This window comes from Melitaea cinxia, chromosome 13 (genome assembly GCF_905220565.1).
Source record: "Melitaea cinxia chromosome 13, ilMelCinx1.1, whole genome shotgun sequence".
In the NCBI taxonomy this organism is placed as follows: domain Eukaryota; kingdom Metazoa; phylum Arthropoda; class Insecta; order Lepidoptera; family Nymphalidae; genus Melitaea; species Melitaea cinxia.
In genome coordinates, this window is record NC_059406.1 from 589,086 (window position 1) to 609,027 (window position 19,942).

Genomic DNA, 19,942 nt, shown 5'->3' on the forward strand with positions numbered 1-19,942 from the left:
AAATTGTTTCGTTTTTATGAGTAGCTGCCAGTAGCGAGTTGTTGTTATCCTATAAAACCATGCGGGATATCAAATAAAAGATTTCCATTGTTTTATCGGGCCTTTATTTAATTATAGTATTCAGGTTTTATTTTTAGTTTCCGAAATAAAAGGCCGTGTTATAACTGAAGCTGCGTACCTTTTCTGAATCCAGTTTTTTAGTTAATAATTTTGTAGTTTGTTGGGTGCTAAATTTTTATTAGAACATGAAATGCTGGGTATGAATTTGTGTTCAATTTTTTTGTAGTAGGTTGTTGCTTATGCAATGGTAAAAACGCTAATGGCTAACTATTAGTTTAACGAGTAGTAAGTAATTATGAAGTATGTTCCTCTTATCTAATGAATGGTCTTTTTTTTTCGCGGGGAAGTGCTTTTACGCACCCGCCGACGAGGCCGGCGGGAGTGTGGGACTCCTGGCCAACCCAGACTACCCAATAAACCCAGCGGTGCCCTCATCGCCATAGCGGGGCGCCACGGGATCGCTTTCGCATGCTACCGCGACGCCCCGACATCTAGTGAATAGTCTGAACTAACGCGTTTCAACTTGATTAGCAACAATGACCTTGCAAACATTTAATTATGTATACATTTTTATTATGAAATATTGAATTTATGAAATAATTTGAAGCAATGACCTTTATATAAATGTTATCGCTGTGTCAGTTATTTCATCATTAACGTGAACAAATCGTCCGGTGTATATCCGATAAGTGCCCGCCCATTTAGTCTTAATGGTGCCTAAATTAAGTTACAGTAAAATTGAGGCGTTTAACACTTCAGCGCTTGAGTATTGTTTGGAACGGCGTCATTGACGTTGTTTAATGTTATTTTGCTTTTAAGTAATACATTATAGAAGTCCAGTAGCTGTTCTGCTGCTTCAATCGTGTAACGGTTCAATGCTAACGATTATTAGGTTTTTTGAAGTAATAATAATAATAAATAAATTTAATTAATACTTAAAAATAACGATATATAAGTAATCATTTCTTATGTGTTATATCCATTAGCATAAATAAATGATATTATGGTTTTTGTCTTTTTTAAGAAAATTTTAGTATTTCTACAAGATATTTACGTGAATTGTGTTTTTAGGACTTCTGCTAGATAGACTGAATTCCATCCTCAATGACGTTGAGTGTTTTGTCTGTAAGTTTCACATTGTTGATGACAGAGTCAGTAGATGATGTAATTAAAACTACTAAGGGGTTGTTCAAATTAAAATTGTAAAGGAGATCAGCTTCAATTATTTTATTTTCGGTTGCTATATTACTGACTGTTCTAAAGTGGTCTTTTATTTTCATCCAGCTTTTTAAAATATGGAACTCATATGGAACTCATCATCATCATCATCACTTCAGCATGTCGCAGTCCACTGCTGGATATGGGCCTCCACAAGTTCGCGCCAAAAATAGCGTGAACTCATGTGTGTTTTACCTTTATCACCTAGCTAGGCAGGCGGTTTGGTGACTGCAGGGCTGGCTTTGTTGCACCGAAGATGCTGCTGCCCGTCTTCGGCCTGTGTATTTCAAAGCCAGCAGTTGGATGGTTATCCCGCCATCAGTCGGCTTTTTAAGTTCCAAGGTGGTAGTGCAACTGTGTTATCCCTTAGTCGCCTCTTACGACACCCACGGGAGAGGTGACTATATTATTTACTGACGTAGCCACACAACAGTAAAAACATGGAACTAAATATATGTAACACATATGTTACATTTTATCAAATTATTGAAACATGTACCTACAAGCAAATCATTTAATATGAACATGTAAGACTGAACTAGAACATACCGCCACTCCAGACTGTCATGTCTTAATACTTTATTTACTAGTATGAAAACTAGTTCCTGTTTCTATCGATACAACTTCATTAAAAGTCAGCAAGCAGTTCCTTGCCACGTTTTGTCGTAGTTCGAAGCTTGGAAAGTTTGAATGAAATATTGCTCAGCGATATTTTACTTCGGATGGATGTTTATATTTATTTTCGAAAGTAAACCAATAGTTTTGTGACTTGTATTACGGAATGTTGTTGAAATTTCAAATAGATTTGATTGTGGATACATTTTGAATCTGTTTCAAATATGGTTAATATAATTAATTTTATACCGACGCAGTACGATAGTGTTACGTTTCGTATCTGAATTATCAAGTTTGTACTAAAGTCATTAATTATGTATAGTCATGAAGGAAATATGCTGCACAAAATTTCGAGCAGCTCGACTGGGGAACTATCTCGACCTTAAAGAAGTTCAAAGCTAAATAACACTGCTTTTAAGCAGTTTTGTATTCCTTTGGTGAGTAAGGTGACCAGAGCTCTTGGGGATTGGGGGTAGGGTCGGTAACGCGCTTGCAAAGGTTCTGGCGCCTGCAGCGTCTATATGCTAAAGTAATCGCTTACCATCAGGTATGCCGTACACTTATTTGCTGACTTAGTTGTATGTACTCGTAAAAACTCATCTGTTAGTGTAAGTAATACGACCGTTCTAATGAGATGTTAATAGATGTCAATACTAAATTAAATCTTTCATGTTACACGCATCTTAAAACTACTACATAGCAAAATAAAAAGAAAAATAACAATTTTAAGATTATGAAAGAATTGTCTCCCATTCAGTGTTATGGAACGATTATTACTTTTGTCTATATAATTACAGCTAACACATTGTAAAACGAAATACGGTAATATTAAAACGTAATTGAACAATATTGAAATCACAAATTTAGTTCAAACATAACATTCGTGTGCCTAATAGGCTTTCAAATTAGTCTCACGATAACAGAAATTGGACATGACATAAATTCATGATGTATATTTTATCATCCCAAAACAATGTTAACTACTGCCACGGATGTCAACAATAACAACCATTAGTAAAAGCTTGATTATTATTTTTCCAGATAATGCAAGCAAATTTTGGACGTATAATTTTCAAAAATTGTTTCAAACTAAACAAAAGAAGCCTATAAACGTATCGCAGCTGCAAAGGTTTCCTTTTCTAAATAAGAAGAAGGGGCATGTGCATAAGATGCTACGAGATGGCGGATTTTCTTAAGCAAGAGTAGCTAATATTAACTCATAAGAACATTTTTTTCTACAGGAGTAGAAAACAAGCGTATAGTCCGCCTGGTAATGGTAAACGGATCGGGGTTGGTAAGGAGATACCATCATTTATGGGCGCCTGCAATATCAAAAGCATTGACATTGCGTTGCCGACCCTAACGCGGACCTTCCCAAGGAGCTATAGCTGCCTCACTCGTCACATGAACACAAATATATTTTAAACCAGAATTATTTGGCTGTGGTCTTGTGTAAGGTTTGGATACTTCCCAAGTCGGGCTGCTTCAAATTTAAGCCATATTTTTCCCGCTATACCCCATCTCAGTAACTGTATTGCACAATTGCTTTACTCGTTTTTCGAGATGGTAAATATACCCATAATAAATACAGAGCAGAATATTTACATAAATATAAACATACACTCTAATAAAAAATTAAACCAGTTATCATCGGTATAATGAAACTTTAGCCACACCACTACAACAGAACATTTGTACATATGTACGTACGTAAGTACTTATATATGTGTTCAAATAAAAGTAAATATCGTAGACGAAAGTCCGAAAACGATAAATACAAATACACTGATAGTCTTAAACCGATTAACAGATAGTATATCAGTCAGGGGCCAGCTTTCAATAGAGGTACCGAATGGGGCCATTACAGGGAATTTATAGTAGTTTGAGGCCGTCTATTGTCCGACTGCGACACTTTTGTAAGAGCTTCCGTGCGTAATGTACGTTGAAAATTATCTTACGTGAACACCGTAGTGGACGGATTTGCCTTTCAAGGGGCACTTAGGGCAATCGTATTTTTTTTCTTTATGTTAAATTGATTGAAACGAATTGTGGTTCTATTCAACTTTAGGGTTGGTAACTTGTAGAAATTTGAACATTATGGCACAATTTTTATCATAACCCTGCAACTTTCTTTTATAAATTCATGACCAAGAAATTCTTGATGTAAATATGTACAATCTCATATTGAGATATACACTGGCTAATCTTAGGTCATCAGATTTTAAGCATTTAAACCATTTTGTTTATTCCTTTTCGTGGGCTTTTTTCTCCTCTCTTTTTCTAATGCCAAACTGTACCTTGCATTTAAGTATGCTGTAAGTTTTAAAGATTAAGTATGGTTTTGTCATTTGCTCAATATATATATTTTTTTATGTCACTAGGTCGGCAAACAAGCGTACGGCTCACCTGATGGTAAGCGATTACCGTAGCTTATAGACGCCTACAACACCAGAAGCATCGCAAGCGCGCTGCCGACCCAATCCCCAATCCCCCCCCCCAGGAGCTCTGGTCACCTTACTCACCAACAAGAACACAATACTGCTTGAAAACCGTATTATTTAGCTGTGATCTTCTGTAAGGTCGAGGTACTACCCCAGTCGGGCTGCTCCATATTTTGAGCAGGAAATTCCTGCTGTGCCCTACCTCAGTTTATATATTGTAATCAAACCACAATTAATTATTTTTCGAAATTCAATCTAAAAAATTCAGTGGCAGCCGTTTCAACTTCCTACTTGCGACTTATTTCTATTAAACTTTATTATCAAATTAACACACAGTTAACCGTACTTTCGTCGTTTCAATATGCTCTGATGAAAATTAAAGGTTTGACTCTTGAGGGTTTTTAATCATCGAACAATTTATTGATAAAATCTTTTTTCTTAGCAGAATAAGTAATAAAGGATTTTAACTGACTGATATTAAAACTTAACTTGTTTTTAACCGTTTTAACCTTGTTTTCAAAAAAGGAGGAGGTTACTCAATTCGACCGTATATATATATGTGTGTGTGTGTGTGTGTGTGTGTGTGTGTGTGTGTTTAATGTTAATGTATTTTGATAATTCTTTTTTTGTTGGAAAGGAGATATCCCAAGCATGGTACTGTGATAAGGAAACCAGGATCTGATGATGGAATCCCAGAGAAATCGAGGGGAACCTTCAAAAATCGTAGTGACGACTAGTGCGTTTGTTAATTTTTTTCATCAACTTACGTTGTGTTACTCGTCGATGTAATTGAAGTCGGTTTTTTTTCGTTTACACAATTATAAATTATGGATTCCAATATTCTGTTGCTTATGTAAAAATATACTAATATATGCTAATATTATAAATCTGAAGAGTTTGTTTGTTTATTTCCTTGAATGCACTATTCTCAGGAACTACTAGTCAGATTTGAAAAATTATAAATTCAACGTTAACTATAGGCTATATATCATCACGCTAAGACCATTAGGAGCGGAGCAACAATGAAAATTGTTTCAATATCTGTTTTTTTTTTTCGTTTTGAGACTAGCTAACTTTAAACTGCTTTCGCTGCGTGCGCTGCGTGAGTAGTCAAAGTTTCGCAAAAGTCGATGTCGTGGGCAGAAGCTAGGAGGTTACATTATTTTTTTAATTTAAACCACAAGATATAATATTTCATAAAAAAATACTTCAAAATATAAAATTGAACAATACAATGTATTTAAAGATATACCAATCAACTATCAAAAAAAAAATCTTCATTTATACAACGAGAATCGCAGACTTTTTCAATCAAGATTCAATCTCCCAGTTAATTTGTTGGTGCTTAAGTCCACGTCAGGTCGGGACAAAGGACCGTACCTATTCGATCGTTACCCTCCACGCACTCAGACGGTGAACCGCAATCACAGACATCGTACATCCTCGCCACAACCATCCAATGACGAGCGATAACACTGACCGAGGGAATGTCACGTCTCTTTAACCAATAACACCTATTTTAGTTATATGATACGACTTCGTGTGGAGACTTGTTTTCTTAGTGAAGTACTATTTTTATTTGTTTGGGTAACATTATTTTTTTTAATATGGAATTTTTGTAATTTCACTTTAGTAACGGAATAACAATTCTTGTTTTGATTGTATTGCGTTGGTATTGTTAGATAATTTTCGCTATTTTAATATGATTTTAGGAACGTTGGTGTCGTTCCAGATGAAAAGTTAACATTTAAAATGTTTTTATTTTCTATAATCTTCAAAATTTTATTAAGGTTGTAATTCAAATGACTCAGAAGGACCAACTTCGTGTTTTCTTCATCCATGTACGGATGACTTCGACAATATTACGTATATTGGTTAAAGATCATTTATTTACTAATTTAAATTAATTGCAATTCATAGTCGAAACAAGAAGTTAACAAAATGTCAAAAAAGGATTAAAGTATCTTTAAACAAGTTAACAGAAATATGCGCAACTGAAAGTGTAATTGTTAAGGAGTTATTTTATGTTTCATTATATAACAAAAATTAAAATTATAATCATTTTTTTTAAGTGAAAATGTATTAATTGTTAGGTTTATCATATGTATATATTTTTTGTAATTTTTTATATTTTAATTTCTTATTTTTTTATTTTTTTATTATTATCCATTTTTCATTGCCAAATTCAGACTGCGAAATCATTAGGACTAGGTAGGCACAATCGATAGCAAACAATCAAAAACATATTAGTGTTTTTTTAATTAAGTGTATTTTGTATTTTTTTTATTACCCAATTCAGAAAAAAATATATACCCAATTATGCTAAATACAGAAGTGACTTACTCGAGATTAAAGTAGCCTTGACATCAGTTATTATAAAGTTTTCTAAGCAACTATCTCGTTAGCGGAAAATTCCTATTTATAATATAAAATAGACATCAACCTCAAGAAGGGCTTAGCCACTTCTATTTCTGTACCCTCCAATTAAACCTGTGCAACGAATATTCAAGAACGACTTGCCTTTGATGTAATTGAGACTGAAGGACGTTAATTTATTTTTGATCGAATTTTATTTACGTATTTGTACAATTACAAATATCCGGTGATAGCGGAAATCGATCCAGCCAAATGAAACAAAAAATGTCGTCCATACTACAAACAAGTACATAATTGAAATATATGTACTATTACGTATTTTGTGATTTAAATTAATGTCTGTTAGATAAAAATCAGTAATTTATTAATGAAATAATTATCAAATACATTATCAGTAAACAGTAGATTAAATGGGTTCATTTAAAAAAGAAAATTAAGAATCTCAATTTTAAACTTTATCTTTTTTTTTTTTTTTTTTTTTTTTTAAATATATAGACTAGCGCTTGACTGCGATCTCACCTGAAGTCAAGTGAAGATGCAGCCTAAGGTGGTGCGCGCTTGCCTAGAAGATGCCTATTCACTCTTGATTTAAAGATACCCAAGTTATAGTTCGTTGGAAAAACGGAAGCCGGAAGGGCATTCCAAATTTTTGCGGTGCGTATTAGGAACGAGGAAGCAAATCGTTTAGTGCGAGATCGTGGGATTTCAACCACATAGCGGTGCAGATTCATGCGATGCCTTGCGGTTCGGTGGTAGAAAGGTGATGGTGGAACCAAATTGTATAGTTCTAGAGCACACTCTCCGAAATATAACCTGTAAAATACCGACAAACAGGCAACCTTGCGCCGATGCTCGAGACTTTGAAGTCTAGAGCGAACCAGCGATTTGTCACCGATGAGTCTTCTGGCGCGTCGATCCACAGAATCCAAAGCAGCGAGCTGGTACTTGGCAGAGCCATCCCATAAGTGGCTGCAGTACTCCATACACGATCGAACTTGTGCTTTGTAGAGAGTAAGAAGCTGTTCCGGTGTGAAGTACTGCCTGACTTTATTGAGGATACCAAGTTTCTTATCAGCAATTTTTGCCTTGGATTCTATGCATTGTCCGAAGTTCATATTAGACGAAATATTTATGCCTAGAAGATCAATACTATCGGTGATCAGTACAGATACACCCCGGAAAGTCGGAGCCAATGGGAATGGACTCCGTTTAGCGGTGAAAAGACACGCTTGCGTTTTGGAAGCATTAAATTTGACTAGGTTGGCGTCACCCCAATCGGATACCTCTTTCAAAGCCAAATTCATGCGTTCAACCAGAGCCTCTCTATGCTCATGAGTTTCAGCCCCACCAGCTCGGGGACCGGACACGTATCTCTCCGTAACAGTGCTGTCATCCGCGTATCCAAAGATACCGGGCCTGAGGAGGTCATTTATGTGAATCAAGAAGAGGGTTGCAGAGAGAACTGATCCCTGAGGGACACCGGCATTAACCGCCATCAAGTCAGACGAGGAGCCATCTAAGACCACCCGGAATGATCGTCCACTCAGGAAATCTGATATCCAGTCACACAAGCCCGGGGGTATTCCGTAAGCTGAAAGCTTGCTCAATAGGCTCTCATGCCAGACCCGGTCAAATGCCTTCGATACATCAAGTGAGACAGCTAGCGCTTCTCCGTGCTTGTCCAAGGCTTCGCCCCAGATGTGCGAGGCGTACACTAAAAGATCCCCCGTGGACCTGTTACGGCGGAAACCGTATTGCTGGTCCGACAGGAGGTCATTCAACTCAAGGTATGCTAGGAGCTTTTCATTCAGTATACGCTCCAAACTTTTACACAGTATGGAGGTGATCGCGATAGGTCTATAGTTAGCCGGGTCGGCACGACTACCTTTTTTAGGTACAGGTTGTACGTTGGCAATCTTCCATGCTTTAGGAACTTGAGCGGATTTTAGAGAGAGGCGGTACAAGCGCGTGAGAATAGGAGACAACTCAGGAGCACAGTGTTTAAGTACTGTTGCTGGTATCCCGTCAGGACCACTAGCCTTATTCACGTCCAAGTTACGGAGTACTCTCAAAACCTCAGTTTGGCGAATGCGTAGTTCTGACATAACAGAGTCGCAAGGTGGATGTCTGGGCGGTGAGGCACTACCTGCATCAAGGAGCGAATTTTCTGCAAACAGATTCGCTAAAAGGTTAGCCTTGTCTGTCGCAGTAAAGGCCAGCGATCCATCTGGTTTAAGCAGAGGAGGCAGCGAGGGACGGCAGAAGCTCATTTCAACCGACTTAGAGAGTGACCAAAATGCTCTACTACCGCGCGGATGGGAAGCTAGTTGGGCTCCGATGCGTTTAATACGGTTGAAATGAGCTTTTTTAAGAACCCTTTTGTAGGACTTGGCAGCCGAGTTGAACGCTCTCTTCCTCGTAGTTATGTCCGGAGATTTAAGGGTACGGGCTTCAGCCCACGCTGCAAACGCTGAGTCCTTACGGGCTGCAGCTTCGGCACATTCTGCATTATACCACCTATGGATCTTGCCATCTAGTGATACATCAGCAAATGGAATGAAGTACTCCATCCCCTGACGTATCACTTCCGATATTTCTTGTTCGCAACTCGACGGATCACTGGAAGAGAAGCAAGTCCGCCGCCAAGGGTAGGATGCAAAAAAGTGTCGCATCTCATCCCAATCTGCCGACTTATATCGCCACACACGTCTGGTTCCGGTAGGACCTGTATGTAGAGGGTGAAAGTTAGATACTGACTTTACCACACAGTGATCAGATGTGCCCAGGGGAGCTGCAACTGATACCGAGGACCGGTCTGGGTCAGTTGTCAACAGAAGGTCCAAACAATTAGGTGTATGGTCGTCAACGTCGGGTACTCGTGTTGCTTCTTGGACTAGCTGGGTAAGATCTAGCGACAGAGCAAATTTGAGCGCCTCTCTCCCGGCGTGGTCGGTATTCTGGTATGGGAACAGCCAGTCCTGGTGGTGAGCGTTAAAATCCCCCAGAAATACCATTTGGGCAGCTGGATACCGACGTTGGACCATGTCAGCCGTCTCACTGAGATAGTCGAACATCCGAGTAGTCTCCCGATCACCACTGTGCGACCGATAGGTACAGGCATACACAATCTGCTCCATGCCCGTATCCAATAAACACCACATGATGGAAAGGTTAGGTATCTCTAAGTTACGAAGACGCCGGCAGCAAACATCATCACGAGCAAACATACAGACTCCAGCGTGAGATTTAAAATTATGTTCGAGCGAATACCCAGGGTACTGCAGGTACGTTACATCTGCTGGGCTACCAATTTGCGTCTCCGTAAGAAAAAGTAAATGCGGCCTCTCAGTCTCCAGGTGGTGGTGGACTGCAACGAGATTTGAGTGCAATCCTCGTATGTTGGTGAGGTGCACTTTGAGAGAGAGGAGGTGCAGCCGCTGTTTAACCTTACTTTTTTTCTTGTTCTTCATTGTGGTCAAGGGGTGAATAGGAGGGGAAATGGTAGTTGTACGAGGCGCTGCGTCTATAGACTCCACGATTTTTGCAGAAACCACACTAAAGAAGACTCGACCGGAGACTGCGGGGACGCCCGAACCCCCCAGGAAATCGCCATCGGGTCCTCTCACCGGTCGCCAACCGGCACGATGGAAGCCATCCCTGGATTTTTCGCTAGGTGGCGGGGCAGCCTTTCATAGGTGGCGAACCTACTAGTTGGGCCCCCTACTGCCTGCGGTCGGCCAGCGGTGCACCGTGCTTCGGATCCCGCTACCCTCCAGGTCGAGACGTCCGGCGCAGTGACTACGCAGATCAGGATCCTGTCACTAAACGCAGCGCAACTGTACATACCCATACCCCTATGATTGGCTATTACGAGCATCGTTCCGGAACGCGAGGCGCCTCACGGCACGATAAGTCGTGTCGCAAGACGCGTCACTTGGCGGCGCGTCTTTGCTCGATGGGTGGTCACACTAGCCACGGCCGAAGCCTACCACCTATGTATGTTACTCGTTTTGCACCACCCAGGGGTCACGTGTAGGGTAAAGAGGGTTAAGACCTGACTTGGTACATCCTACGGACGCGAGTAACTGCGACCCCCAAAAATCTAAATTTAGCTCTACATACCTACATTAAAAAACGCCATTTTTTAAATACAACTAAGCCAGCAAATAAGCATACGGATCACCTGATTGGTAAGCGATTACCGTAGCTTATAGATGCCTGCAACACCAGAAGCATCGCAATCGCGTTTTCGACCCTACCCCCAATCCCTACCCCCCAAGAGCTCTGGTCACCTTACTCACGACAGGAACACAACATTGTTCGGAAGTAGTGTTATTTGTTGTAGTCTGATGTGATCTTCTACAAGGTCGAGGTACTTGCCGTTGATACTTTCAGTTGGCCTGCTCCAAATTTTAAGCTGCATATTTCCTGCTCTGCCCGACCTCAGTTAGATTGATCTACTTTCCAAATCCAATATCATATTGAACAACTACTAACTACACTTTGCCTAGCGGATGATGTAGCAGTGTAACCAAAATAGACTTAGAAATCTCCGTTAATAGTGCATCTTCTAACTTATAACATAAGTTACAAGTAAACTAGTACATAAGAAACTACGAGTGAGAAATACTGAAGTTATTGCTGTCGATTTACGACACGACGGTAGCTTTAATATCTCTTGAACCTAAACACTATATTTGTAATTTTCCGCTCTCAAACGCACTACACGTTTAATTATAACACCGTCAAAGACCTTACACTTGTTTATGTACTTATGCGATATTAGTAAAATACTGTTCTTAGTTTTATTCGTGGCTAGAGAGTTTATAATTTAATAGCGAAAATGGATAATGTTTAATCCTAAAATAATACAAATGCTAGATTAAAATATATTTTTTAAACATTTTTAGTATCATATCAAAAATCGACCGTTCCAGCGAGGGTCGAACCTGCTTGTCATCGGACTGACCGTGTCGGTGCTCTAGCCAATTAAGCTCTCTAACGATATACCCGTTAGATCGAAATTTCTGATATGGTCATTTTATATTCGGTTCTAAGCGACTTGTTAAGCTAGTTATTTGGAATTCCCTTATATGCGAGTAACACAAAATAAATAATAAGTGCTATATAATAGTTGTATAATATATATACATTTATTTTAAGGTTTATTTTTTTATTTTTTTTTATATTAAATAGTTGGATGGACTTGAAAATCTACGAAAATTTGCAACATATTTATCATTTCATTGTTAAAACTAAGTAAACATCTGATACATCAAAACAATTTGTTTGCTTAATTCAACTAACATAGTTATTCATAATGCATGTGAAAAACTCCAAATTGATAATGGTCAAGAAAGTTATGAACTAAAATGTAACAAAAAAAAAAAATTGGTAAACTTCTGAACCAAATGGCAGCATACAGACTGTTGTGTATGAATTTGACTTCTAAATATAAACAGCTTTTTATTTACTAATACGGATAATCATAATGTTATTTGCGTTCTCATGCAATGGGACAACTTAACTATACAGGCTGTTATGTAAGCATCAAATGCTAATGAAACAACCATCTATACCATACTTGTTATTACAGCCATAAAACTCGACGCTTGTTAAAGGCATATGGGATATATACATTAGTTGTAAATCTTGGTTGTGCATACATTAATATTTTAAAACGAAGAAATAGTTCGGAATATACCCTCTAGTTATACAGAGATCTCTGGATACAAGTTATATGATACTAAGTTAGAAGAGAAAGTGGGTGCTACTATCTCGAATGCTAAGAAAATGAATTGCGACCTCGACTACGGTGGTGCTCAAGGACGTAAACAGAGTGTACTACACCGAATGGAAAATTCCAGCATCAACTATAATCTAGCACAAGTACACAACAGCTTAACTTTTCTCCTTTACATATAGGATACTGATTAACTGAGGTAGGGCATCCGACTGGGGAAGTACCTCGACCTTACAGAAGATCACAGCTAAATAAAATTGCGTTCAAGCAGTATTGTGTTCTTGTAGTGGTAGGTGACCAGAGCTCCTAGGGGTTTTAGGGTAATATAGTGTTACGCTTATTTACCGACCTAATTGTCTAAAAAAGATTCCAAGAGAATAGTTGTAGAAAGAAAGCCAATAATATTTAATTACTAACGAACGATATTGTCTATGAAAATGTACAACAAAATAGCTTTGGTTGAAGATCGTACCCTCAAAAAGTAAAATATTGCTCTCCGGGTATATCTTAAAATCTAAAATCCATTAATATTTAAAGTTGATGAAACGAGGAACACAGCTTGTAAAGTAATTACTTTATTAATATTACAATTTTTATTAGCATAAAACACTTTCATTAAGCAAAAACTAAATAATTAAAACTTAAAATATTACAGCAAATATGTAGTTAATTCAGGCACGTGAAGGTTTTTAAATTTTTGACTATCCTAATTATTACCTTATTCTATGCAAATAAATAAAATTCGCATGTCTGTCTGTAATATTAGAATAACTGCTTTTTACTAAATACATATGGATGTATACACGGTATATATACAAAAATAACATTTTTTCAATATTCGTCTGTCTGTTTGTTCCGGCTAATCTCTGAAACGGCTGGATCGATTTTGACGGGATTTTCACTGGCAGGATGCTGATGTAATAAGGAGTAACTTAGGCTACTTTTATTTTACAAATTCGTTTATTTTATAACTCTGCGAACTGAACAATAACTTTTTGTTAAAATCCACGTGGACGACGTCGCGGGCACAGTTAGTATCTAAATAAATGCGCTGTAAAATGTTGTTAATTTTTATTATCATAACTGTTAAACATTTTAAAACATAAAATCTTTCATCAACCAGCATAAAAAAGTCAAATACTACCTGCATTTATTACAAAACAGGGTAGTAAATATTAGCTGCCTGTGAATTGTAAGACTCAAAGCAAATACACCAGTAATACAGCCTTTATCTATGAGTATTTTCGAGAACGGAATGAATGCAATAAGCTCTCGACACCTTGCCTGTTCCCGCTCCAAATGAAAGATGCGCTCTGTGCTCGAAGATTCTCTGCTTCCATATTTGTTTGAGGGCTTTCAAAGTTTAATATTTTTTAAGAATCCGAGCCATCTTCGAAATTTCTTTTCGTTTGCTTTAAGGCAAAAGACTCCAGGAAAGTTTCAGCTAAAGCCGTGCGACTCACTTCATTTTAAGTTTTAGTGAAATCTTTTCGAATAAAATTTGTCACAAGTAAAATTGCGGTAAAATTTTATTGAATGACACGTGAATGAGGGTAGCATACTCTAATATTACGTCACCATAAAATATACCAAAAATATCGTTGTATGTGTGTTCTAGTTGCTTTTGAAACATTTTACTTTTGCCTTGGAATGATAATAGATTTTAAATATCACCAACTATGCCAGTAAATATAGCAATAAAATAATTTTAACTTTTTAAATTTGCAACTCTCACCCTAGCCTGAATTGGTCTATAGTTTGGGCTTCGCATCCGAGCAAAGATCAATCATCTTGTTAAAATACACTCGGTCTTTGGACTTGGCTTTACATGGAACAAAATTAAAGCTTTGTGTTCGATATCTTAATAAATCTTAGAATGTTCTTGTCAAAACACCTGAGCTACGAGAAAAATAAACGATATATAAATTTTTACACCGACAATATGATGACGACACATGACGACGATGTTATCTACTAAGACTAGTCCGTTGGCGCAGTTTGTAGTGGCCCTGTTTTCTTCTCCGGGATTTGTGGATTTTTCATACATTATATTCTATGTGTATTTATGAAAAAAATTAGCTATATCAAGCGGCTGTTACCTATAACATAATCATCAAGTTGCTTACCTTAGGAACAGACGACCGTGTTTTTATGTTTAGTACATACGCAACAATGCTCGCTTAGCAATTTTATCGTGACATCGTAAATATCACATAATCGTGATAATAAATAGAGTTCAATAACAATATTTACTAACTAAAATAACAAACTCAAATAAATTTCAAATTATCCTAGCTGATATTACATTTATTATTTACACGACAAATATGAGTATATTCCGAACTGAAATAATATTTATAGTGACTCAGATATCGGAATCCGAATGATTTGAGTTCGTATTCAGACGCCATTGTATTCGTATACACATTCCGGTCACGTGACAGAGCGCGATTCGCCTCCAGTTTTTGTCCTCATACATATTGCAATGCTGACATGCTAAATATTTTATACGATTTTTGTATTGCATGGATATCCGATGCAAGTCGTAATATGTCCGTATATTTAAAATTGTATGGTGGAAAAATTTGACTCAGCGCTCTCAAATTCCATCGTTGAATTCGCGGTTTTTTTATTTATTTTAAAAATGGATATTTATAAAATGAAAATTGCTGATAAAATATTTTGTTATTTTTAAAAGATATTAATTAATCGGTATTATTTTATTTTATTCTTCGAATGACGATAGTTTTTTTTTTATTTTTTTTTTTTTATTGACATTTTCAAGGTAATGAAGTGGTTGCAAATATTGTTTTGAATATTTATTAAATTTATACTATTGCAACACTTTCTAAAATTAAATGAGTATTATTTTGTGGGTAGAAATGAGATTAAAAAGAAATAATATGGACGGGGGAGGGGTTAAGATGTAATTAGAGATAAGACGAATGTGCAATGAGTAGTGAAAGATTATTTCTGTTAAAAAGAAAAAAAAATATTGTTCTGAATTTAATCATATGTAAATATGTGACGATCTAGAAAATAAATACAAGAAGTAGTGATTGATTGCTTGACTTACATAGACGTCTATGGATTTTTCTGGATTTTAAACAATCTTGGTATAGTTTTATTGCTAGATATTCAGTTCCTCTTTCTAGTTTCCTTACAGAAGAACACAGCAAAATAATACTGTTTTCAAGCAGTATTGTGTTCCTGTTGGTGAGTAAGGTGACCAGAGCTCCTGGGGGGATTGGGGATTGGGTCGTCAGCGCGCTTGCGATGCTTCTGGTGTTGCAGGCGTCTATAAGCTACGGTAATCGCTTACCATCAGGTGAGCCGTACGCTTGTTTGCCGACCTAGTGACATAAAAAAAGAAGTTTTTTATGTGAGAGTTACAAAAATTCGTCTACACAACCATCCTCATAATATACAAAATTTTATGTATAACATCTTACTTGAATATATATGTGATGTTATTTACGATCACAACATCATCTTCATCATTATTACAACATCCCACTGCCGGGCATAGGCCTCTTTCTCCGTGTAGAAGAAGGATCGGAGCTTAATCCACCACGCTACTCCAATGCGAGTTGGCGGATACATTCCCTACTATGAGTAACGATCACAATCAGGCATTTATAATAACAACCGGGACCGAGAGCTCAACGTACTCGTACTCTCCGAGGCTTGGTGGGGAAACCCATAAAATTCAAGTCAGAAAGAAGTGTTTGTACTTATACAAATATTCATCCCGGGTCATCAAACCCGCAAACCGTTGATGTTTTAGGCAATACGTACCACTACACCAGAGTGATTATCATGAATGAACTATGAATCAATCTAAGTACTGCAAAACCACTTTAGTTTTTTTTTTTTTACAATAGAACTCTAGATAATCAGATATGACATAATTATGCTATAATGTATCAACAATGACCTAAGAATGACCATCATTTGACACCATCAACGTTTCAACAAAGGTTATTCAATCCTTCAAGCTTATTTACACCGAAAAGCATTCGAAAAGGTGTTTATTGCGCTAAACAAGATTTCGAATCGTCGAAACTTAAAAGATTAAACACAAGTGATAAGTGGGGCTAGTTCCGATAGAGCCCCTATCTGGGGCCATTTGTTGTGACTGAAATAAAACGACTTGTCTGCGATACGATGCAACTTTGTTTTTATACGAACAGCGTTCAATACACACACAACGAGAGAAAGAGTATTTTTGTTTATAAGTCGACAAGCTTTTAATCCGCGGCTACGCTCTCACTGATTTTTATATTTAATAATTGTGTTTGCAGACAAACGAAAAAAAACCGACTTCAATTACATTGACAAGTAATACAACGTAGATCCACGACAAAATAGTCAAGTAACTACGCGTTATCAAAGATTACTCAAAAAGTAGTTATCAGGTCTCGATAAAATTTAAATGTGACCACATGATGAACATCAGCTTTTCATTAAATTAAAAATTATCAAAATCGGTACACCCAGTAAAAAGTTATTGCGGGTTTTCGAGAGTTTCCCTCGATTTCTCTGGGATCCCATCATCAGATACTGGTTTCCTTATCATGGTACTAAACTAGAGATATCCCCTTTCTAACAAAAAAAGAATTATTTAATTCGGTGTATCCAGTAGAAAGTTATGCGGTATAATACAACGTAGGTCGACGATAAAAGCGTCAAGTAAAAACGCATTATTAGATATAACTCAAAAAGTAGTTGTTAGATCTCAAATAAATTTAAATGGAACCAATTGGCACACACCACCTTTCGATTAAAACAAAATTTGTCGAAATCGGTCCACCCGCTCAAAAGTTCTGATGTAACATACATAAAAAAAAAAAAAAAAAAAAAAAAAAGTCGAATTGAGAACCTCCTCCTTTTTTGGAAGTCGGTTAAAAAAATAAAAAGTATCCTATATTAATTCTAATACCTCCAAGAATATGTACGAAGTTTCATGATGATCGGTTGAGTAGCTTTCGGGTGAAAGCGTAACAAATAAATTGTTGACTGCGTGTCAATATTTTGTGTGATTTTTATTATTGTAGGTCATATTAGCTCATCTGTCTCAGGTATGAGCAAAAATTACAGGAGACTGTTCTGAAACAGTCAAAATAGCTATTTTTATGTATGTACAATACATAACGATCCTTTTATGTAGACTACTTCTAAGTTCTACCTTATATATTTGTATAATGTATAGCTAAATAACCATATAAAATAAATAATAGTAACAAGTCTATAGACTTGTTTATCATATATATTATAAGTAGATAGAGATATTAGAGAAAAAAATATGAAGGATCTTAATAGGGACAATAGAAGCCAAAAATATAATTAAATGTTGAATCAAAATGTTGTCTTACTGGTAGGCTATGTGTATGTTTGTCCACGCATCACGTAAAATAGATATAGTTTTGCATTTGTATTTCTGGACTTCTAACTTAACAATTGGTAAATTTTCATCTCAACACGCCGCTTAACCTGAGATATTTACAATCGCAATGCTATGTTTTCAAACGCAATGTATGATACATTTTTAAAATCGCTAGCTTATACTAAAATATAACATTCAAAAATAAAATGATAGCAACATTAAGAACTATAAATTAAAAAAGCCAAGAAACCGTAAACAACCTTCTCTGCCAAAAATAAAATGAAAACAATGTATAACTGACAACAAAAGAACCACAGATTGCACGATGTGTGATTTATTTGGTGCAATATCGCAACCGCTAGGTGCTTTATCATAGTGAGACTGCGGAAAGACCAGTAGACGACGTGTTAGAAAAACAAAAGCGAACCTTAGAAGCGCAACGCTACAAAGAACTTCATCGCTGTCATTTCCATTTTGAAACTGTACCGCGGTACGGTCATGTGTGGCTTTTTAACGAGCGTTTTTTATTTTATTTAGTTTTTCAGTTCTAATTTATTTTTTATAATTTTGGTATAGATGGTTCTTTTTAACCCACTTCAAAAAAGGAGGAGGTTACTCAATTCGACTGTAAATATTTTTTTATGTATGTTCGGGGATAACGTCGTCGTTTATGAACCGACTTTGATAATTCTTTTTTTTTTTGTTAGAAAGAAGATATCTTAAGTGTGATACCATGATAATGAAACCAAGATTTAATGATGGGATCCTAGAGAAATCATGGGAAACCCTCGAAAATCCGCATAACTTTTACTGGGTGTGCCGATTTTGATGATTTTTAATTTAATCGAAAGCCGATGCTTATCATATGTACGATTTTATTTTTGTGTTACCCACAATTAGGAATTCTAAACATTTTTGAATATCATATCAAAAATTGACCGCTCCAGCGGGATTCGAACCCGCGTCTCCGACTGACCGTGTCGGCGCTCTAGCCAATTAAGCTATGGAACGATGTACCCGCTAGAGCGAAATTTTTGATATGATGATTTTTACTTTCGGTTTAAGCGAACCGTGGCGCCGTCTATAGTGAGTTCTTTACAGAGACCCGTAACTATTCAAAGTTTCATATTACAATGAAAATCTTTGACAGGAGACGACACCATGCTATTTTTAATATGTACGATTTTATTTTTGTGTTACCCACAATTAGGAATTCTAAACATTTTTGAATATCATATCAAAAATTGACCGCTCCAGCGGGATTCGAACCCGCGTCTCCGACTGACCGTGTCGGCGCTCTAGCCAATTAAGCTATGGAACGATGTACCCGCTAGAGCGAAATTTTTGATATGATGATTTTTACTTTCGGTTTAAGCGAACCGTGGTGCCGACACGGTCAGTCGGAGACGCGGGTTCGAATCCCGCTGGAGCGGTCAATTTTTGATATGATATTCAACGATGCTTATCATGTTAAATTTCATCGAGATCTGATTGCAAATTTTGGAGTAATCTTTGATAATGCGCATTTACTTGACTATTTTTTCGTCTACTTACGCTGTATTACTTGTCGATGTAATTGAAGTCCTTTTTGTTTGTTTGTTAGCAAACACAATTATTATTTTAAAGCACGAAGATCTTCTGAAATAGGTCATTTTTATTTTTATTACTATTAAAAATTTATTTCAGTATGTGTAACGCAATTCAAGTGTTGAACCATTGTAAAGACAAGATGTGTGATGACCATTCTGTTATTCTTCACCAAGCTAGAGTCGTCTACATTTTTAAATATATTGTTCAGTACTTATTTGGCTCTTCGAAAAATTCATATAAATAATAATTCAATAATATATATATATATATATATATATATATATATATATATATATATATATATCTTATAACATACACACACGGCTGTCTGTTCCTACGATAAGCAGAAAGCAGGACTACAAGAAACTGCGTCAACGAGCTCGTCAAAAATATTATAACATTTATTTCATATAAAAAAAAAAATGTTTAATGGCTCCACGTCAAGTAAACGACTTTCTGAATAAAAGCAAGCAACTGCGTTCCCATTTCCGGTTCGGCGCACGCGTCACATTC

General features: G+C 36.7%; 2 protein-coding genes across 2 annotated transcripts in view; one reads left to right on the plus strand and one right to left on the minus strand.

Moving 5' to 3' along the window:
- Positions 1–5,679: 5,679 nt before the first annotated feature.
- On the minus strand, positions 5,680–10,180 carry LOC123659201. The gene is made up of 2 exons (XM_045594453.1): positions 8,750–10,180; positions 5,680–5,832 (listed from the first exon to the last, which is right to left on the minus strand). Exons 1-2 carry the CDS (start codon positions 10,178–10,180, stop codon positions 5,680–5,682), a joined length of 1,584 nt encoding a protein of 527 aa, XP_045450409.1.
- A 2,323-nt stretch (positions 10,181–12,503) lies between these two features.
- LOC123659202 (hemicentin-2-like) overlaps positions 12,504–19,942 on the plus strand; it is a 26,904-nt gene continuing 19,465 nt past the window's right edge. Inside the window, exon 1 of the mRNA XM_045594454.1 lies at positions 12,504–12,540. Within this exon, the coding sequence (XP_045450410.1) occupies positions 12,504–12,540 (37 nt within the window). The remainder of the gene's footprint in view (positions 12,541–19,942) is intronic.